At 39.5% G+C, this 19,560-nt stretch overlaps 1 protein-coding gene across 4 annotated transcripts in view; it reads right to left on the bottom strand.

The window, feature by feature from the left end:
* SYTL4 (synaptotagmin like 4) overlaps positions 1 to 19,560 on the bottom strand; it is a 59,704-nt gene that overhangs the window by 14,478 nt on the left and 25,666 nt on the right. The window contains exons 2-9 of one of the 4 annotated variants that reach the window (XM_078065433.1): positions 11,956 to 12,025; positions 11,230 to 11,409; positions 10,763 to 10,978; positions 10,528 to 10,637; positions 10,153 to 10,255; positions 1,042 to 1,143; positions 492 to 567; positions 63 to 153 (exon numbers count right to left, since the gene is read on the bottom strand). In XM_078065433.1, coding sequence (XP_077921559.1) covers positions 63 to 153; positions 492 to 567; positions 1,042 to 1,143; positions 10,153 to 10,255; positions 10,528 to 10,637; positions 10,763 to 10,978; positions 11,230 to 11,339 — 808 coding nt within the window. In that variant the 5' untranslated portion in view covers positions 11,340 to 11,409; positions 11,956 to 12,025. Of the gene's footprint in view, positions 1 to 62; positions 154 to 491; positions 568 to 1,041; positions 1,144 to 10,152; positions 10,256 to 10,527; positions 10,638 to 10,762; positions 10,979 to 11,229; positions 11,410 to 11,546; positions 11,664 to 11,955; positions 12,026 to 19,560 lie in introns of all 4 variants that reach the window. The other 3 variants (XM_078065434.1, XM_078065432.1, XM_078065431.1) reach the window with 3 other exon arrangements.

The following is a 19,560-nucleotide window of genomic DNA, read 5'->3' as shown; positions in this document are numbered from 1 at the left end:
TACCAAGAACACATCCAGGGCATGCAGGACTTCAATCTCAAAGGCCATGAAGGGAAACCTACCTGAAGGCCTGAGGACTTTTCTGGTGTTCTTCTTAAATATCATCTCACCCTCATCAACAGATATCACATTTTGACCCCCAGGCTGAGTTTCCTAGGAAGGAATAAGGGCAAGGAAATGGAAAAGGATTGTAGGGTAGCTGGAAGGATGGAGTAAGGAAAAAGAGCCTTAGGAAGAATAAGGCTCAGATTTTTGCTAAACTATACAAAGTTAAAGGAAAGATTAATTTAATCTTAGGAATTTAATCCTAGGAAGTAGTACGAAACGTATTTTCTCACATGTTTCAACCAAAACCTTCAATGCTCCCAAGTGAATCTAAACTGAAATTTGTTTAGTTGAACTCTTGATGCAAACTGCTCCTGAGAAGGGAGAAAGAAAGAGAGAAAAGAGAGAGAGAGAGAGACCCCAACTGACCAATAACTAAACCTTACCTTTTCCACTTGAGGTGCAGGGGCAGACATCTTCTTCCATTCTGGAAAGAGGCCAGATTTATCCAGAGAGTCTCTCCTGGAGGTAGATATAGAAGTTATAACAAAATCACCTCCTCACCTTCCCCGTCTATGGAAGCTCTATGGAAGGAGATCCACTGGCTTGGGGTCACTGTAGTAACCAAATCCAGAAGGTAATACTTCACATCTGATTTACCTTGAAGGAATGCAGACAATCAGATAAGCAACTTTGCACAAACACACTCACTCCCCCATTCCTAAGGGACATCGGGGGCAGTTGCTACTGGTCCAAGAAGACTCCTCCAAGATGCAGCAGCCTGTGGAAGTTAGCATGCCCCAGAAGGCTGTGCTCGGAGCCAACAGCAGATGAACTACTGACAAGACTTGTGGCAAGATCAGAGAAAATACTTCATTTGACCTGCTGAGGACAGAAGGCAGACACACTGAAGCTACAGGAGCCCTGCATCCTGAACTAGACAACAAAATGGAGACTTGGGATGAGCGGAGGTGCCGGGACTCATAGGGGTTTCACCTTGACAGGCTATCCGAGTCAGCTGTGTAGCTATCCAGACTCTCGCTCTCGGCCTCCAGCGCACTCTTTCCACTTTTCGGCTTGGGCACTTCAAATGGCACACTAGAATAAAAACCAAGAGGCGATTATGTAGAGGAAGTGGGCTCTCCTGCTGGGAGTCGGGCCTCCTTCCAGCCCACTCACCCTGGTAGCCTGAGTGATCTTTCTCAGATAAATATCTGAGTATACTTTGAAAACTGTTCAGCAGTTCCTCATTGCTGTTGGGATTGAGTTCAAACTCCTTACCATGGCAAGAAAACCCTTAGGATTTTGCCCCCTGCTCACTTCTCCAGACTCATCTCCACCTTCCTTATACTTTATGTTTCCAGAATGATTAAGCTCTTTTGGTTCCCTGAATATGCCAAAGTTCTCCCTTTTACTCTTTTCTCTGCCTGGGATGTTCTTTTCACAATGACCATTTTCCTCACCTGGCTAAATCAACTCCTTCTTCAGGAATCTCCTTCTATGTTAATTCCTCTAGATCTCTCTATGTCCCCACTCCAAGTCTGGATTAGTAACCCTCCTATATGCTCCGAAAGCACCCTGATTTCTTGATAGCGGTCATCCCACATGTAATTATTTATGTCTTTTAAACAAATTATTTAATTTATCCAATAATTTAAACAAATGACCTATTTAATGTCTTTCTCCTCCATTAGACTAAGTTCTGTGAGATCAGTGACCACATATCTTATTCACTGCTGTGTTCCCAGTGCCTAGAAGAGAAACTACCATACAGTGGGCACTCCTATATTTGTTGACTGAATCCCCTCAGTGGGGCTTAAAGTAGACACATAAATAAGAAGTATGTTTCAAAGACCGTATTCAGAAGACCAGAATTCTTTCTCAGCTTTATGGATGACCCTGGGCATTCAAAACAGCAGTTCTCATTGCTAAAAGGAAGGACACCATTCCTGAGCCTCAAGGAATTTGTGAGAGCAGTAAGAAAAAGGGAAAAATCATTCTTCCTCAAGAATCTCAACTAATTTCACTTGGCTGCCAGGACATGACACTCTCCTGGTCCTCTGATCTTGCTGCAGTCCCCTTCGCGGGCTCCTTTGCTGGTCCTTCGTCTCCTAAACCTCCAATCTTTGGATTGTGTCCAGGCTTATTCCTTAGGCTGCTTCTCTTCACTATCTAGAATTATCCCTAAATGATCTCGTCTAGTCTCATGGCTTTAAATATCCTCTATAAACCAATAACTCCTAAATTTATCTCTCAAACGCCAGGCTTGTATTTCCAACAGCCTACTTGACATCTCTGCTTGGATGTCTCAAACACAGCAAGTGCAAAACTAAGGCCCTAATCCTCCCCCAAACCTGTTCTTCTCTCAATTTCATCAAATGACAACTTTCTCCTTTCATGTGTCCAGTCAAAAATCTTAACAGTTTCCCTTAACTCCCCTCATTCTCTCACAATACAAACCCAATCTGTTAGCAAACACTCTTGGCTTTGTCTTCAATTATATCTAGAATCTGACCAGTTCTCAGCCCCTCCACTGCCATTACTTTGATCCAAACCACCATCATCCAGCTACTGGTCACAATATGGTCACAACAGCCTCCTGACTGAACTCCCTACTTATACCCTTGTCCCTACACAATCTATCCTCAATAGAACAGTCAAAACGAGCTTTTAAAATATAAATCCAGGGGCTCCTTGCTCAGCAAGGAGCCTACTTCTCCCTCTGCCTGCCACTCCCCCTGCTTGTGCTCTCTCTGACAAAAAAATAATAATAGTAATAAATAAAATCTTTAAAGTAAATAAATTTAAGGAATAAAATAAAATAAAATATAAATCCAGCATAGAATTACCATATGACCCAGCAATTCCACTTCTAGGTATACACCCAAGAGAACTGAAAACATGTGTTCACACAAAAACTTGTACGTGACTGTTCAGACCAGCATTATTCACAATAGCCAACAGGTGGAAACAGTCTAAATATTCACCAATGGATGAATGGATAAACAAAATGTGGTATATCCTATACAATGAAATATTACTGTCAATAAAAAGAAATCAAGTTCTGATCCATACTACAACATAGATGAACCTTGAAAACATTACGCGAAGTGAAAGAAGCAAGCAGTATTTTCTATGACCCCACTTATATGAAATATCCAGAGTAGGCAAACCCAGAGAGAGACAGAAAGCAGATTAGGGACTGGAGGAAATGGGGAGTGACTGCTTAAGAGGTGCGGGGTTTCTTTCTGTAGTGACGTAAATGTTCTGAAGTTAGACCATGGCGACGGTTGCGCAGCATTCTCGAAGTACTAAAAGCCACTGAATGGCATGCCTTAAACTTGTGAAAATGATGAATTGTATGTTATGTGAATTTTACCTCAATTTAAAAATAGAAAAATTGTATCATGTCACTCGGAGTGAAAGACAGAGTCCTTACAAGTGCCAACAAAGTCTTACATGATCTGCTTCTCATCCCTTCTCTGTCCTCATCTCCTACCACTTCTCCCCTTGCTCACTCAGTTCCAGAGTATTCAAACGTGCCAAATACCAACTCACCTTAAGGTCTTTATATCTTCTGCCTTCTCTGCCCACAATGCTTTTCCCCCAGATACTCTCAGGATTTGCTCCCTCATTTGCTTCATGTCTTTGCTCAGGTATCACCGTATTATTAAGACTTTCCCTGGCTATCCTAAGTAAAACAGCACACATGTTTTCCTGGCACTCCCTATCCTTTTAGCCTACTTCATTTTCTCCATAGCACTTGTCAACATCTGATTTGATATATGCATTTGATTACTGTCTGTGTCTCCCCATCCCCAAATCTAAGCTCCACAAGCAAGGGACTTTCTTGTATTTACCAGTGTATCCCATGGCCTAAAACAGTGCCTGGCAAATAGTAGGCATTCACAGACATTTGTTTAAAAAATGCATGAACTAATACATGAACAAAGAACAAAGTAACCAGAAAAAAAAAGAACAAAATAGCCAGAATCTATAATGTCTTAGGCAGTAAAGAATAAACTTTCCAAGTTATCACATGATGTTTGCAATAGCTTTATGAAAACAGACAGTGGGGGTTAAAATCCTGGGGCCTGCAAGAGGTGAAACGGTGATCATTTCTTGAGAGATATATTAGCTTTATTGTCCAAGGCACAGCAGGGAAGTTGATTTCATTTTTACTTTTTTCCCCCCTTTGCTCCAAAGAATAAGGAACCCAAAGCAGAACCATTCCTCTAGAGAGGCAGTTTAACAATAGCCCATGGAGTGTGTTTTCTGCTTGTATTTTTTCCTAAAGATGAATACGTACTAATCCAGAGCTGATACAAATAACCCTAGGGCAAAAAGGCAATTACTGACATCTGTGCAGTAAAAAATAGACTAAGAGATGGGAGTCCTGGCCTCTACCTATCTGTATGATCTCAGGGAAATCACTTATCTTGTTTTCTTTTCTGTAAAAACAAGAGGGCTGAATTTGATTACCTCTAAGGCTCCATAATTTTATGGCAAAGATCATTTATGGCCACTTAATCTGCTTCCATGTTTAGGATAAATAAGTCTTCTGGGTCCAATGAGACAAGAGGTCCTAGATAGCCAGAAGCAGTAGTTTTCAGAAATTGCATTCTGACCGATGATGTCAGATGTGTTAATCGGATTCGGGAAATAAAAGCCGTTTTTATCCTTATCCAAAAGGAGAAAGGGGTGGCCTCATCACCTAGAACAGATGAGTCACCCACCTGAAGCTGTGTGGATAAAATCACAGTACACACACACAATGAAACACCATACAGATAGCAAAAAGAATGAGATAGACCCTTGGTGCGGACACAGAAAGATGTCGATGTTACATTTTTCTAGAGTTGTTCCTTTTACACCTTGAGTTATAACTGACATAAATAAACTGCACGGGGTTAAGTGTGCAATTTGATGAGTTTTAGCATATACATACACTCGTGAAACCATTACCTCAATTAAGTGAGTGAATACATCTATCACTCTCAAGGGTTTCCTCTTGCTCCTTCATAATCCATTCCTCCCTCCCTGCCTCTGTCCCTAGACAGGAAGTGCTGATCGGTGTTCTGCCACTAAAATGTGGGGTGCATTTTCTAGAATTTTATATAAATAGAATCGTACAGTATGTCCTCTCTTTTGTTTGGCTTCTTTCACTCAACAGGATTATTTTGAGATTCACCCACGTTATTGCTTGTATCAATAGTTTATTCCTTTCAATTGCTGAGTAGTATTCCACTGTATAAGCCAACCACAATTCATCCCTTCACCCGTTAATAGACATTTGAGTTGTTTCCAGGTTTTGGCTATTACAAACAAAGCTGCCATGAACATTCATGTACAAGTCTTTGCATGGACATATGCTTTCGCTTCTCTTGAGTAAATACCGAGAAATGGAATGGCTGAATCGCAAGGTAGTGCACATTTAACTAAACTACTACTAAACTGGTTTTCAAAGGGGCTGCGCTGTTGCACATTCCCACCAGCAGTGTATGAGAATTCCAGTTGCTCTACATCCTCACCAACAACTGGTATGGTCAGTTTTTACATTTTAGCCAGTCTAGTGGGTATATGGTACTATCTTATTATGATTTTAATTTGTATTTCCCTAATAACTAAAGATGTTGAACATCTTTTTATGTGCTTATTTGAAATCTGTATATTGCCTTTGGCAAAATGTCTGTTCAAATATTTTGCCAATTTTCTATGGGATTATCTATATTATTGAGTTTTTAAAATTCTTTCTCTTTCATTTTTTACCACTAAGTATGTATGTAGTACGGTCCTTTTTTAAGAAGAGATTAAAAATTTAAGAATCCAGGGTGCCTGGGTGGCTCAGTCAGTTGGACGTCTGCCTTCGGCTCAGGTCGTGATCCCAGCGTACTGGGATCGAGTCCTGCATCGGGCTCCCTGCTCACCAGTGAGTCTGCTTCTCCCTCTCCCTCTGTGCCCTCTCTCTCTCTTACTCTCTCTCAAGTAAATAAATAATCTTTTTAAAAAATAAAAATTTAAGAATCCAATCTATATTTGTACATTTAGACAGTCTGGTAGTCCATATATCAAAACTAGTAATGCCTATTAACAATAATAGTCTGGGGCAGAAGCAGTGAGGTTACTGGGGACTCATTTTACATATTTCTATATTGCTTTTCAACAATCATATAAAACATGATTAAGTCACTTCCCTTTGGCTGAGGGAAAGGTAGGGGGAACAAAACACAAATAAAAAGCCAAAAAATTCATCAGCAGCAACCAAACAAAGAGTAAAGCCTCAGGTCCTGAAGTTCAAAAAGTCATGGCTAAGAAAACAGAAGAAAAGATTTAGCACAGCAAAACTCCATCTGATGTAGAGATGTGCAGATGAAGTGAGTGAGTCAGTAGTCCTGGAATGAGTCTAGGAAAACAAAAGTTCTCAAGATTTGTAGCCCCAGGTACCACTGGTGGATCCCAACAGAGGTAGACACGACAGCTGGGGTATGTGATCTCTAGGGGAGCAAGGGTATGAGTTAGAGGATGCATCCAGAGCTGGACTGTGTGAGCCTGGACATTTAAGAGAATTTCAGCAGACACAAACCCAAGACCCCCAAGGTGCCTTTTGCCCTTCCCCTCAGGTGCCAAAAAAGAAGCATATCACAAGCAATATTCTATTCTTAAAGTACAGCTGGGGGTAGGGAAGAGATAAATTGTCTCAGGTTGAGGTGAGAGGCCTGTCAAGGAGGATTCACACACTGTATCAGAACAAATAAAAGATATAGGCAGAACTTCCCAGGTTAAACATGAGTAAAATGAGAAGAAATGGTCTGGCAGATATATAAATATGCCATGGGGTGGAGAGAAATAGAATCAACTTGCAATATAGGCAGAGAACTATTCTGGAGAAGAATATAACCCTAAGAAAATAAGTAGCTTTCTTGTGAGTACTCTATACTATGTAGGAACTTAATAAGAATATAGATTTGATAAAGCATAAGAGCTCAAACAGGAAAGATGATAAAACAAAACTAGGGGAAAAGGAAGATTGAGAGCAAAGAACAAATTAAAACCTAATCAAGATAATTCATTCTCTTTTTAAAAGATATTTATTTACTTACTTACTTGAGAGAGAGAAAATGGCACATGGGGTAGGGAGGAGCAGAGGCAGAGGGGGGAGGGAGGGGGTAAGAATCTCAAGCACACTCTGCATTGAGCATGGAGCCCAATGTGGGGCTTGACCTCACGATCCTGAGATCATAAGCCTGAGATCATGAGCCTGAGATCATGATCTGAGCTGAAACCAAGAGTCAGACGCTTAACCGACTGAGCTACCCAGGTGTCCCAAGATAATTCGTTCTAAAAGTACATTAGATATAGCAAAAAGAAAGGGAAGAGGGGGAATAACGAAAATGTCTGAAAGTCAAAGTAATAGCATAGAGGAAAGGGTTGGGTTAATCACAGTTCATTGCTTTTACCTTTCTTTTCTCTTGCATTTGATAGTTAAAGAAAAGGACAGAAAAGGAGAATAAAGAAATAAGAAATCCGGGGCACCTAGGTGTCTCAGTCATTAAGCATCTGCCTTCGGCTTGGGTCATGATCCCAGGTCCTGGGATCGAGCCCCGCATCGTGCTCCCCGCTCCACGGGAAGCCTGCTTCTCCCTCTCCCACTCCCCCTGCTTGTGTTCCCTCTCTCGCTGTGTCTCGCTCTGTCAAATAAATAAATAAAATCTTTAAAAAAAAAAAAAAGAAATAAGAAATCCAATGTCCTCAGGGGCGCCTGGGTGGCTCAGCCATTAAGCGTTTGCCTTCGGCTGGGGTCATGATCCCAGAGTCCTGCGATCAAGTCCCGCATCCAGCTCCCTGCTCAGCGGGGAGTCTGTTTCTCCCTCTCCCTCTGCCGCTCCCCCTGCTTGTGCTCTCTGTCTCTCTGTCAAATAAATAAAAAAAATTTTTACAAAAAAGAAATCCAATGTCCCTAAGGTGGGAAACTTAACTAATTAAACAGAAAAAAAGTTCAGAGGATATGATACAGAAAAATTTTCCAGCAATGAAGAAAGGACTCATCAAGGGTACATATTAGGGAGAAATGATGCAGAATGATCACCATTGAGATGCGTGCACACATGCACATGTGCACACACGCGTGTGCACACACACACACACACTCAGTTACCTACAAGGGAGAAAAACAAAAGGCTAGCTGGCCTCAGACTTCATCACAGTCACATTCAGTGGCAGAAGACAGTGGAGTAGTGTCTACAACATTCTGAGGGAAAAAAAGTATGACCCAAGAATACAATACCCAGCCAAGATATCATTCAGGTATAAAGTCACTAGGCAGACATTCTTAACATGAAAGAGTAAAATAAATATAGCTTCTGCAAGCCCTTCTTGAAGGAACTTCTCAGTGGTAAAATCCAAACAACCAAGAAATAAATGAAAGGAAAGAATTCAGAAATATAGAGGAGTCATGTTCCAAGGCCTGATTACAAGCAGACAATCCTTTTAAATATGAAATAAAACTAAACAAACAGATAAAACAGGCAGATGATTTATGGTTGCATAACAGAATGTAAATGTTGTAAGTGCTGACAAAGTAAAAGTGATTTGAGTAATAAAAAATGGGAGTAGGGGAAAGCATTTGGAGAAAGTATAAGAAAGCTAATCTCCTCTTTCATAGCAGAGAGTCCACTGGTGATATTGAAACAGGTAGATTTTTTAAAATGACTAAATGATTGACCTAGCACTCCACTCCTAGGTATCTACCTAAAAGAAATGAAAATGTTATGTCCATACAAAAACTCATAATGAAAGTTCATAGCTGCATTACTTATAATAATCAAAAAGTGAAAACAACCCAAATGTCCATCAACAGATGAATGGAAAAATTAAATGTGGTATATACATATAACAGAATATTATCAGAATATATAATAGAATATTGTTTGGCAATAAAAAGAAATTAAGTCCTGACACATGCTATAACGTGGATGAACCCTGAATACATTATGTTAAGTGACAGAAGACAGTCACAAAGGACCACATATTCTTTGATTCCATTTAAACGAAATGTCCAGAATAGGCAAATATATAGAGACAGAAAGTAGATCAGTGAATGCTTAGGAGGGGGAGAAGGATAAGGAAGTTGGGGGAGTGATAGCTAAAGAGTACAGGGTTTCTTATTAAGGCGATGAAAAGTTCTAAAATCAGTTGAGGTGATGGTTGCACAATTCTGTGAACACACTAAAAACCACTGCACTATACACTATAAATGGGTGAATTGTATGGTATGTGAATCTCAATAGGGCTGTTACCAAAAAGACTCTAGGGAAAAAATGACTACTCAATGGTTTTTATGATTTTTTTTTCTTAAACTCAGAAGGATGTTAATGACTAATACCTTTTATGGTAAAGAAACATTTGTCTGAAGATGAGCAATCCTTCAATTTTATTTCTTCTGTTTTATTCTGTTAAATTCAAGTAAAATTTCATAGCATGCTTTTAATGTATATATTATGATCCAATATCACACAGATTTTTCAGTCTATCCACCCACCCATCCTTCTATCTATATATACACACAAAAGATATCTGAAATAATTTTCACATGTGAATACTGGGCTAGTAGGAATTTGGGTGATTTGTTGCTTTCTTTATTGTTTCCTATACTGGCTAAGTTTTTAATAATGAATATGTGTTATTTCTATTCGTCTTTAAATTGTTCTTAACAGAACAGAGTAAGGGCACCTGGGTGTCTCAGTCGGTTAAGCCTCTGCCTTCGGCTCAGGTATGATCACAGGGTCCTGGGATTGAGTCCTGTGCTCAGCGGGGAGTCTGCTTCTCCCTCTGCCTCTGCCTCTCTCCCCTGCTCATGCTCTCTCGCTCTCTCAAATAAATAAATAAAATGTTTTAAAAAAAAGAACAGAGTAAATATGCCAAAATGTTAATATTTACATGTGGGTGGTAGGATAGTATTTTTTTCCCTCTTTCTTTATTCTTTTCTGTACTTTCCAAATTTTCCTGTAATAAACAGCTATTATTTTATAAATAGAAGAAAGTTTAAAATAATGTTAAAATAAGTTAAAAGGATGTGTAGCATTTCTGTAAATGATTGCTAGTTCTTACCTGGGCTTCTTCTGTTGCTCCTGAATGATCTTTCTTCCCGGCCAGATATCATCCATCTGTGACTGATGAAGAAGGGGCTGTCCCAGCATCTCCCTTTTATTCACTTCAAGACAAACAAAAGCATGGCAGAGTGGTGGTGATGAGGGGGAAAAGGGAAACACATCACACTTGCAGAAAGGATGGCCATATAATCTTTATATTCCCCCACAGAGCCCATGAAGTGAGGACACCACCAGTAAGACTATAACAGGATTCCACGTCAGAGGATCTATCACTGAAGTCAAGCACCTCAAAAACAACAACAACAACAAACAAACAAACAACAACAACAAGCAACAACAACCACAACAAAACACTTCCAGACAGGGCCAGTACCTGCAGGCTTACGGCGCAGGGACATCCTAATTATCTCACTGCCTGTGTGATAAGCAAAGCGATTCATTTTCTGGTCATAAAACCAGTCTCCAGTTGCCTTCTTCAGCTCTCTGGGAGGGAATAAAAGAAAGTGACAGATGAATTTTTTTAAAAAAAATGGCTCCTGTCATTCAACTAACAAAGGCCAAGGAGGGAAATTCTTCCTTTTCTCTCTCTCTCCATAGGTGATACTCACATTTCCTTGGTGCACACCTTACACCTCCAGGTACCATTGCTTTCCTGGATGCGGCAGTCCCGACACACCAGGTGATTACAACCCCGACAAGTGTTGGTCTTGGGAGTCAAACGGCCCAGGCTCTCCTGGCACCGGGCACAGGTCCGATCGCCATAGTGTTGGCTGCCCCTCTTGGCCCCTTTCCTTTTTATCTCCAGTAGCTCATTCTTCAGTCGCCTGCCAAGACCCCAGAGAGAAGCACAAGTGCATTCACAATCTGCATAGGTTGGATGGAAAGTTGTTGAGGGGTAGAGACAGTAAGACTATTTGGTTCTGTGGAAGCAACAACTTTAGAGCCCAACCTGACCCAGTGAGGAACTGTAAACCTGTACGTAAGTTCCTCTGAAAGTCACATGGGAGGTAGAAGGAAAGGTCCAGATAAAATTGATCAAAGGTCTGGGAACCTGTGCTTTTTCTGGAACGCTTACCTGATCCTTTTCTCATCTGCTTTCCGGAGCTCCTCATCTCGTTGTAGAACACTGAGGATCAAATCCCTCTCCACCTCAGACAGAAAAGAGAGGTCAAGTATCTCTGACATGATTTATCCTATTTTTTCTTCTACTCTTCTTTCTTCAAAGCAACCAGACCAGGAGAGCCACCAGAGTTGCCTGAAACAAGATAAGAACTATTTTCACACAGATAATTTATTCCAGAGTAGGCCCACCACCCTAGAGCCTCTTAGTAGGGTACTTTCCCCTGAAGCCAGGCTAAAAAAAGACAATGTAGAAGTATCTGACCTATTTACCATTCTTACTCCCACCTGAATCCTGCCCTGAAAATGAGGAGGCTTTGATTTTTCAAGAAGAAGAACTTATTCATGACTCTGGAAGAGGGTTGAGCCTCTCAGCATAAGCATCTTAGTCTGGAATAAGCACAGAACAGCTAAGTCAAACTCTCCCAACACCAAGTGAATCCTCAATCATCCAATTTTTAATACTTTACATGTTCTCAAGTCCCAAGTCTATTAATCCAAATAATCAGACAGCTGGTCTCTGTAATGGAGGAGAAAACCACATGGGGACTCCTGCCAGTTGAAGCCCATTTCTCCTTTCCTGACCAGCTTCCATGTTCTCAGGACTCAGTTAGCTTTATGCTACACTCCATAACTTCCATCACTTACTCTATCTCCCAAAGTTCTTATTGCTACCACCTACCTGAAGAATATCTTCACCCATTACACACACATTTGTTAAGCATCCACTCTGACAGGCATTGTGCAAAGTGCTAGGGATAGAGAGAGATGAGTAAGACACGATTCCTGTCCTTAAGTTCACAGACTAGTAGGGGAGACAGATACAAATAAATGCAGTACAATGCACAAAGTGCTATCAAAGGGATAATAAATTTAATGCTATGGGAACCTAAAGAAGGAAGTAATTAATTCTATCCTGCATAGAGAAGAGAAAGACCTGTATACATGGAAGGTTTTATAGAAGAGGTGGATTTTTCCTTATAAAACAGTATATTTTTGTTGGTGGGGGGGTGGAAATGGTAGGAAAGATAGGTTTGGGCTAAATTTTATAACTCTCATTCTTTTTTTAAAAAAAGATTTTATTTTTTTGAGAGAGTGAGAGCACTAGCGGGGGCAGGGGTGAGAGGCAGAGGGAGAGGGAGAAGCAGACTCCCCACCAAGCAGGGAGCCCAATGCAGGGCTCAATCCCAGGATCCTGGGATCCTGACCTGAGCCGAAAGCAGAGGCTTAACCAACTGAGCCACCCAGGTACCCCATAACTTTCATTTTTAAAAATTAAGAATTTTTGAATTTATTACACAGACAGTAGAAGTCCATCAAACATGTTTGTGGTTGCTTTGTTTTTGATGTTGGGAAATCACATGATTAAATCCATTTTACAGAGATCACTCTAGCTTTAGTACAAAAGATTGATTCAAAAGATAAATTGAAGTGCAGTTTGAAAATACACAACACATTGTAAAATATATACATTCCTTAGCCAAGCAATACCACTTCTAAGAATCTACCTATAGAAATATTCATACAAATAAATGTGCATACAACAGTATATATACAAGAATATTACTGCAACATTATTTGTAAGAGCAAAACAAAAAAAGTTCTTTAAAGAAGATAATACTTCCATATAATGGCATAGTATGCAATCATTAAAAAATGTGGTAGGTCTATATGAAAATACATCTCGGAGTGGAAAAAAAAAAGTAGTTGCCGGACTATACTGAATGATTTCTTTGGTAAAGTATTCATCTATACATTTGTATATGTAGAGGAAAAGATCTGGAAGAAAAACCATGATCACTGGTTTCTCTTGGGGAATAGAATTGGGAGGGGGCAACTTTCACCTTTTATTGTAAATGGTTATGATTTTTTTTTACATAAAAAATCTCTTACTTTTAAATCCTAGAAAAAAAGAAAATTCAAAGGAGACAGAGGGATTATTGTAATAGTCCAGACAAAAGACAATCTAGGTTTACTAAGTGCGCCTCTAACCAACTTGGCAAGTCATTTTATTTCTGTCACCCTCCGGTTTCTCATGTACAAAATGACCTATTTCACAAAGTTATCAAGAAAATGAAATAATGTGTGTTAAAGGGCCAATCACAATGCTTGGGACCCATGTTTGGAATACACATACTTGCTGAATCTGCTACAGGGCAGGCGGGAACCATGGTAGCAAGACAAAGAACAGAGATTAAAGTTTGAGAAGCAGAACTGACAGAATGGAGTGACTAAGAGGATGAAGAAGGCAAAGTCAAAGATGCCTACCTTGCATGTCTGGGTTTAACAACTGCTGGATTAGTAATAATCCTAACAGTGGTAAGAGTTATGAGAGAAGAACCCAGGTTTGGAAGTAAAGCAAGAAGTTTCATTTTAGTCATACTGAGTTTGTGCTACATACAGGATATCCCGGTAATTAGGCCCAGAAAGTAGTTGGAGACACAGGGCTGGTCCTTACGAAGAGGAACGGTATTTGAAAGGACAGATTCGTAGTCATGGCAGTCAAAGAGCTCAGGGTAGACATAGTGAGAAAGGAAATGAGGATCCTATCTGCCTTCTCTGTGCTCCCTTAAAACTAGACCATAAGTCCTTTTTCACTCTTTTTTTTTAACTAATTACCTACAGGACAATAAAGAGTATAAACAATACAGCAGAGTTATAAGGTTCCTGAAACCTCAACAGTTTCTTGACTTGGTTATTTCCTGGTCTTTATTGAACTGTAAGATACTAAGCTTCTGGGGCGCCTGGGTGGCTCAGTCGGTCAAGCATCTGCCTTCGGCTCAGGTCATGATCCCAGGGTTCTGGGATCGGGCCCCACATCTGGCTCCCTGTTCAGTGGGGAGGCTGCTTCTCCCTCTCCCTCTGCTGCTCCCCTTGCTATGCTCTCTCTCTGTGTCAAATGAATAAATAAAATCTTAAAAAATAAAGAAATAAAATAAAATATTGAACAGAGTGATCAAAAGCATTGTGCAAATGGATTCTCCTATTTGTGGTTAGGAGTGAAACACTGGCCAAAATATCAGCCTCTCATGAATAAAACAGGTGTAATCAACTGCCTGGCAGCTAAAGACCAAGGATGGCACAGGCACACTGGGAATAAGAACAAAACCAGATTTGTGGAGTGGCAGCAGAGTTCTGTGATGAGACAGGCACATGGGCACAATAATGAGAAGAAGTAATATCAAGAGCCAGTGAGGTAAGAACATCATTGAGGAAATAAAGACAGCATCATAAGAAAATGGAACTGCTAATACTGTATATCTTCCCTTTGTTTTTCACTCATGGACTTGATCCACCAGAACTGCCTCCTTCTAAAATCTTAAATTCAAGAATCCCCATTTTCTGACCATAGCTCACTCCCACTAAACCTGTTCTTCAACCTCATCAAGACCACAGTCTCTTGAGGCCACCTTTCATTTTTTCTTGGTCTGCTTGCCTCCCGCTGATCTGTTTTCCATTCCAACCCATCCTGGACTCCAAATGACTCAACATTTGAACCACTCTCACAAGTATCTCCCATATCCATGTATCTTCATCCCTCTGCTACAACTGCCCATCAAAATCCCAAACCTATACCAATGTTACAGTCTTGCCTTGTATGCTCCTACACCCAAGTCCTACACAATGCTTGGTCTCCAACCTCAGGTGGACCCTCACTGTCACCCATAAGTCTTTTTACCTGCCCTGAGTTCAGTTCCTTTACCTAGTCTGTTCAGGTTCTATTTTTAAGCCTTCATTCATCTCATCTCACACTCCCACTTCCCTTTCCTCCAGGTCCTATCAGACATCCTTGTTTCACACTTGTAAAGAAAAGGGTTTTAGAATCCATCATCCATGACTTCCTCAGCTCCCTGCCCCCTTTCTCCTATAACTTGTCAATCTGACTCCTTTCAGAAAAGCCATATCCCACCTCAACCCCTCCTTTGACCATGGGTTGCTATTTCAAACACTAACCCTGTTACCAGCCAGTTCGCTTGAGATGCAATCTTGCATAATCAGTAGTCGGGAGAAGAAAATAGGCGAAGAAAAAAATTTCTGAGGCAAGGAGAGAAAGGAAAGCATAGAAAAAAATGAGACAAACAGCAAGAAGATGGTAGAAACTAATTCCAATATATCAATAAACATATGAGTAGAACTCACCCATTAAAATGCAGAGGTTAACAGCTGGATAAAATTTTTAAAAATCCAGCTATGTGCCATTTTACAAGGGACACATCTAAAACATAAAGACGAGGAAAGATTGAAAATAAAAAAGATGGGAAAAGATATACCAGGTAAATGCCAACCCAAAGAAAGGTGATGTAGTTATATTAACATCTAAAAAATAAAACTTAGGGACAATAAAAGCATTGTAACACTTAAAGAAAATCAGTACATAGAGTAAATAAACCTGTATGCACTAATTAAACACTTCCAAATATATAAAGATTAAATATACTAGAAAGAAATTGAAAAATCAACCATCAAAATGGGAGATAAATATACCTCTTTCAGTTATTGACAGTACAAGCTGATAAAAAATTAATAAATATATAGACAAGTTGAACAACAAAATAAGCTTGATTTAGTGGACATATGTAGAAATCTATATCCAATTGCAAAATCACATTCTTTTCAAGCACATATGGAACATCTACCCCCCAAATTATCATGTACTAGGTTGTAATACAAGTCTCAGTAAATTTCAGAGAAATCATTCTCATACAGATCATGGTTTCTGACCTCAGTGAAATTAAATATGAGGTCAATAACAAGAGATCATTTTTAATCCCAAAACATTTTGGAAATTTAAAGACACTTCTGAATAACTCATAGGGTCTAACAAAATTATAACTGTACTAAATCTATCATTAATACCTTAAAAAGAAACCTACTGTCTGTTTTACCACCACTACCACTCCCATAACCATAGAATGTATTCTAGAAATTCAGAAAGGAAAATATGGAATAAAAATAATGCTTTTGTATGCAAAGAGTTTTATGGTAAATGATATAACATGTTTTGAAAAACCTAACTCAGAAAAATAATGGAGACACAAATAAAACCAGACAGATTTGAAGTTAGGAAACCTGTGACCTTTCATATTCTCCCAACTGATGAATCCTAGGGTTTAGTGGGGAAACCAAAGCCCAAAAATACTTGTTAAGGCTCTTCACTGAAATTCAGTCACAGATGTGTTGTCAAAAGAGCAAGGATTATCTACTGAGAAAACCACAGCTCAGATAACATGAGTGTCCAAACCGAAGCTCTGATGGACAATTTGTTCCATGTTAATCGTGGGGTGTCAAGACTCAGATTAAATATCTTTTTTTTAAAGATTTTATTTATTTATTTGACAGAGAGAGAGCGAGCGTGTGCGTGCATGAGCACACAAGCAGGGGGAAGGGCAGAGGGAGAGGGAGAAGCAGATTCCCCGCTGAGCAGGGAGCCTGACGGGGCCCGATCCCAGGACCCCAGAATCATGACCTGAGCTGAAGGCAGACGCTTAACTGACTGACAACCCAGGTGCCCCTCAGATTAATATCTTAATATAGCATCCTTGTGGGACCTCATACCCACAGGAAGTTATTTTAGAAAAGATGGTTTGTTTATTTAGAAAATTATATACATTTACTGCTCAAAATTCAGGATATTTTAATGAAAATACAAAAGCCAGAGGGAGCTGAAAAATCTATCAAAATGGAAGGTTAACATACCTCTCTCAATTATATATCCAAGTGGATATATCTAATTTATACCCTAAACCTATAGATTAGGAGATAATAATGATTAATAAGTGAACATTAACACTAACAGCTAGTTTTCAAGAAGGGGTGGGGAGAGCTTTCTCAAGTTATTTTAAATTCTGAAGACCAATTATAAAAACAAAAAACTGGGCCAAATTGATAGGAAGCATGAAATAATGAATATAGTGGTGTAAGACAGACTTGGGTTCAAATCTTAGGTTTACTATTTATTAGTTATATGTCCTTGGACAAGGGCCCAAAATGTATATATATATATATAAAAAAGATTATCAAAAATGTAGAAATCCTTAGAAGAACAGTATTTACATTAAAAGTCATTGTTGGTGTTCCCAAAATGGAAATTGATGCGAAATCAGAAAAACACCAAATAATGTCCCTGCACCGGGCAGCAAATAAACAAGATTCACTGTGTTTAATTTGTTGGGCACCTTGGTCCCTCTCCCTCTCCCCAACATATAGTGCATGTTCAAACTAGAAACTTCTACCATACGTAACCTCCTTGGGGGCAGACACTGTATCTGGACTTCATGCCCCCAGAAACTTTTTTAGCACAGTGTCTGATACACAGTATGAATTCAATAAATGTTTACTGAATGTCTTCACCCAGAAATCTATTTATATTTATATGTTTAAACTTAACTCATGGGAATTGAAGAGCAGTAATAGAGCTGAGAGAACAGTGGTTTTGTTTTCCTGAAGCACTATGGCGTCGTGATTAAGAGCATAGATTCTGGAGCCAGACTGCCTGCATTTGAATCCCAACCTCACTATTCACTAGTTGTGTGACCCTGGGCAAGTTCTTACACCTCTCAGCACCTCCATTTCCTCATTTGTAAAATGAAGATAATTACCTACCCTTTTGGGCTTATTATAAAGATTAAATGAGTTTTTACAATATATAAAGTGCATGAAGTAATAACACAGAGAATGCTCTTTGTTAGCTATTTTTATTTTGTAAGGTTTCATATGTATACTCATGCTTTAAGACTTAACTGGGTCTTGAAAAATGACATTTACTTTCTTTTAAAGAATACAGATGAATTGTGAGTTAAAGTGCATCTAGACACCATTTAAAGTTTCAAGCATTGTTTTTCAAAGTGAGAAATTATGCTGACAATATTCAAGATGACAGAAGAATCTCAGAAAAACTGACCACGCTCAAGGACAAAAAGACTGAACTGGTATTAAAGTGTTCCTCTAAACCTACTAGTAGTAATTATGTGATGGTTTTGCATATAAATTCTATTGGATTATCAGTTATGTCCCACCAAAGTGATACGGTAAGAGCATTTTGCTGTTTGGACCAAGGAAAATGGACAATTTGGGTAAAATTTATACTTCACTGAACATGAAAAAGTGAATCAGAGTCTTTCAAAGGATATCAGTTTAAACCAAGAAGTTCTGAATTAAACTGCTGTTGTTAAGCAAATGATGCTATGTTTTACACAGAAACTGATTAGTGATGTGAGAAGATTTACACTGCTACGTGTCAGATTCTGTATACTCTTGAACATAGATAATCAGAACTGATATGGCTATGACAAGAAATATGATGGTGTCTACATTTTTGAAAGGTTAGGATTGAAACTGGGCTACAAATTATAATTGGTAATGAAAATTTGGGATTTTAGAATGTCAGTGGACTTCTAATTCTAGCTAAGACGGAGTAACAAAAAATGGATTTCCACCTTGCCTGAAAGAAGCCACTGCCCCAAATGGATAAAATACATGAAACAATGGTGTTTTCAAGACAATGAACATCAGGCAATGAAGAACTGTGATCCCTGAGAGATAATAAACAAACAGGGTGAGACCTCGAACTTCCCAGGCTCACTGTCTTGAGACACTTTCCAGACTATGGTGCAGGGAACAGGAATGTAGGCAGAACTTGGTGAACTCCTTGAGCTGAGGTCACAGAGCTGAGAGTCTGGGAAAATCCAGGTAGCTAAAGTTCATAGGACAGAATACCTGAGACAGCTGCACATAGATCTTTGAAGAGCTGCCGAGGGTCTCCCTTGAGTATTCAGCACAGCACTGATCAGTGCATGGCATGCCTGTGATGAAATCACCCTAGGCCAAGAACAGAACCAACTGAAAGAATTCAAAGGAACAGTGTCTGTCACTCACACAGGGCCAGGAGTAATGCCTGTTCCACCAGCCAAATTGATTCACAGGGCATGGGGCAAGGTATGCAGAAGGGTCTTGGCTTCCATAATGGGAACTAATTAGCCCTAGACTGTGTACTGCTCTGGTCCTGCCTAACAAATCTAAACAAAACAGTCTGAAAGGATCAGTTTCCAAGTAACTCAAGTGCATCCCAGAGCTCAAGCATATTTGTAGTAATATAAAAATATGCAGCATCCAGCAAAGTAAAAATCAGAATATCTGGTACCCAATAAAAAAATTAACAGGCATGATTTGCAAAGACACGGATGAACCTAGAGGGTATTATGCTAAGTGAAATAAGTCAGACAGGGAAAGGCAAATACCATATGATTTCATTTATATGTGGAATCTAAAAAAATGAAACAAATGAACA

The sequence above is a fragment of the Halichoerus grypus genome, chromosome X (genome assembly GCF_964656455.1).
Source record: "Halichoerus grypus chromosome X, mHalGry1.hap1.1, whole genome shotgun sequence".
NCBI classification, from domain to species: Eukaryota; Metazoa; Chordata; class Mammalia; order Carnivora; family Phocidae; genus Halichoerus; species Halichoerus grypus.
This window is presented reverse-complemented; position numbering and strand designations above follow the sequence as displayed.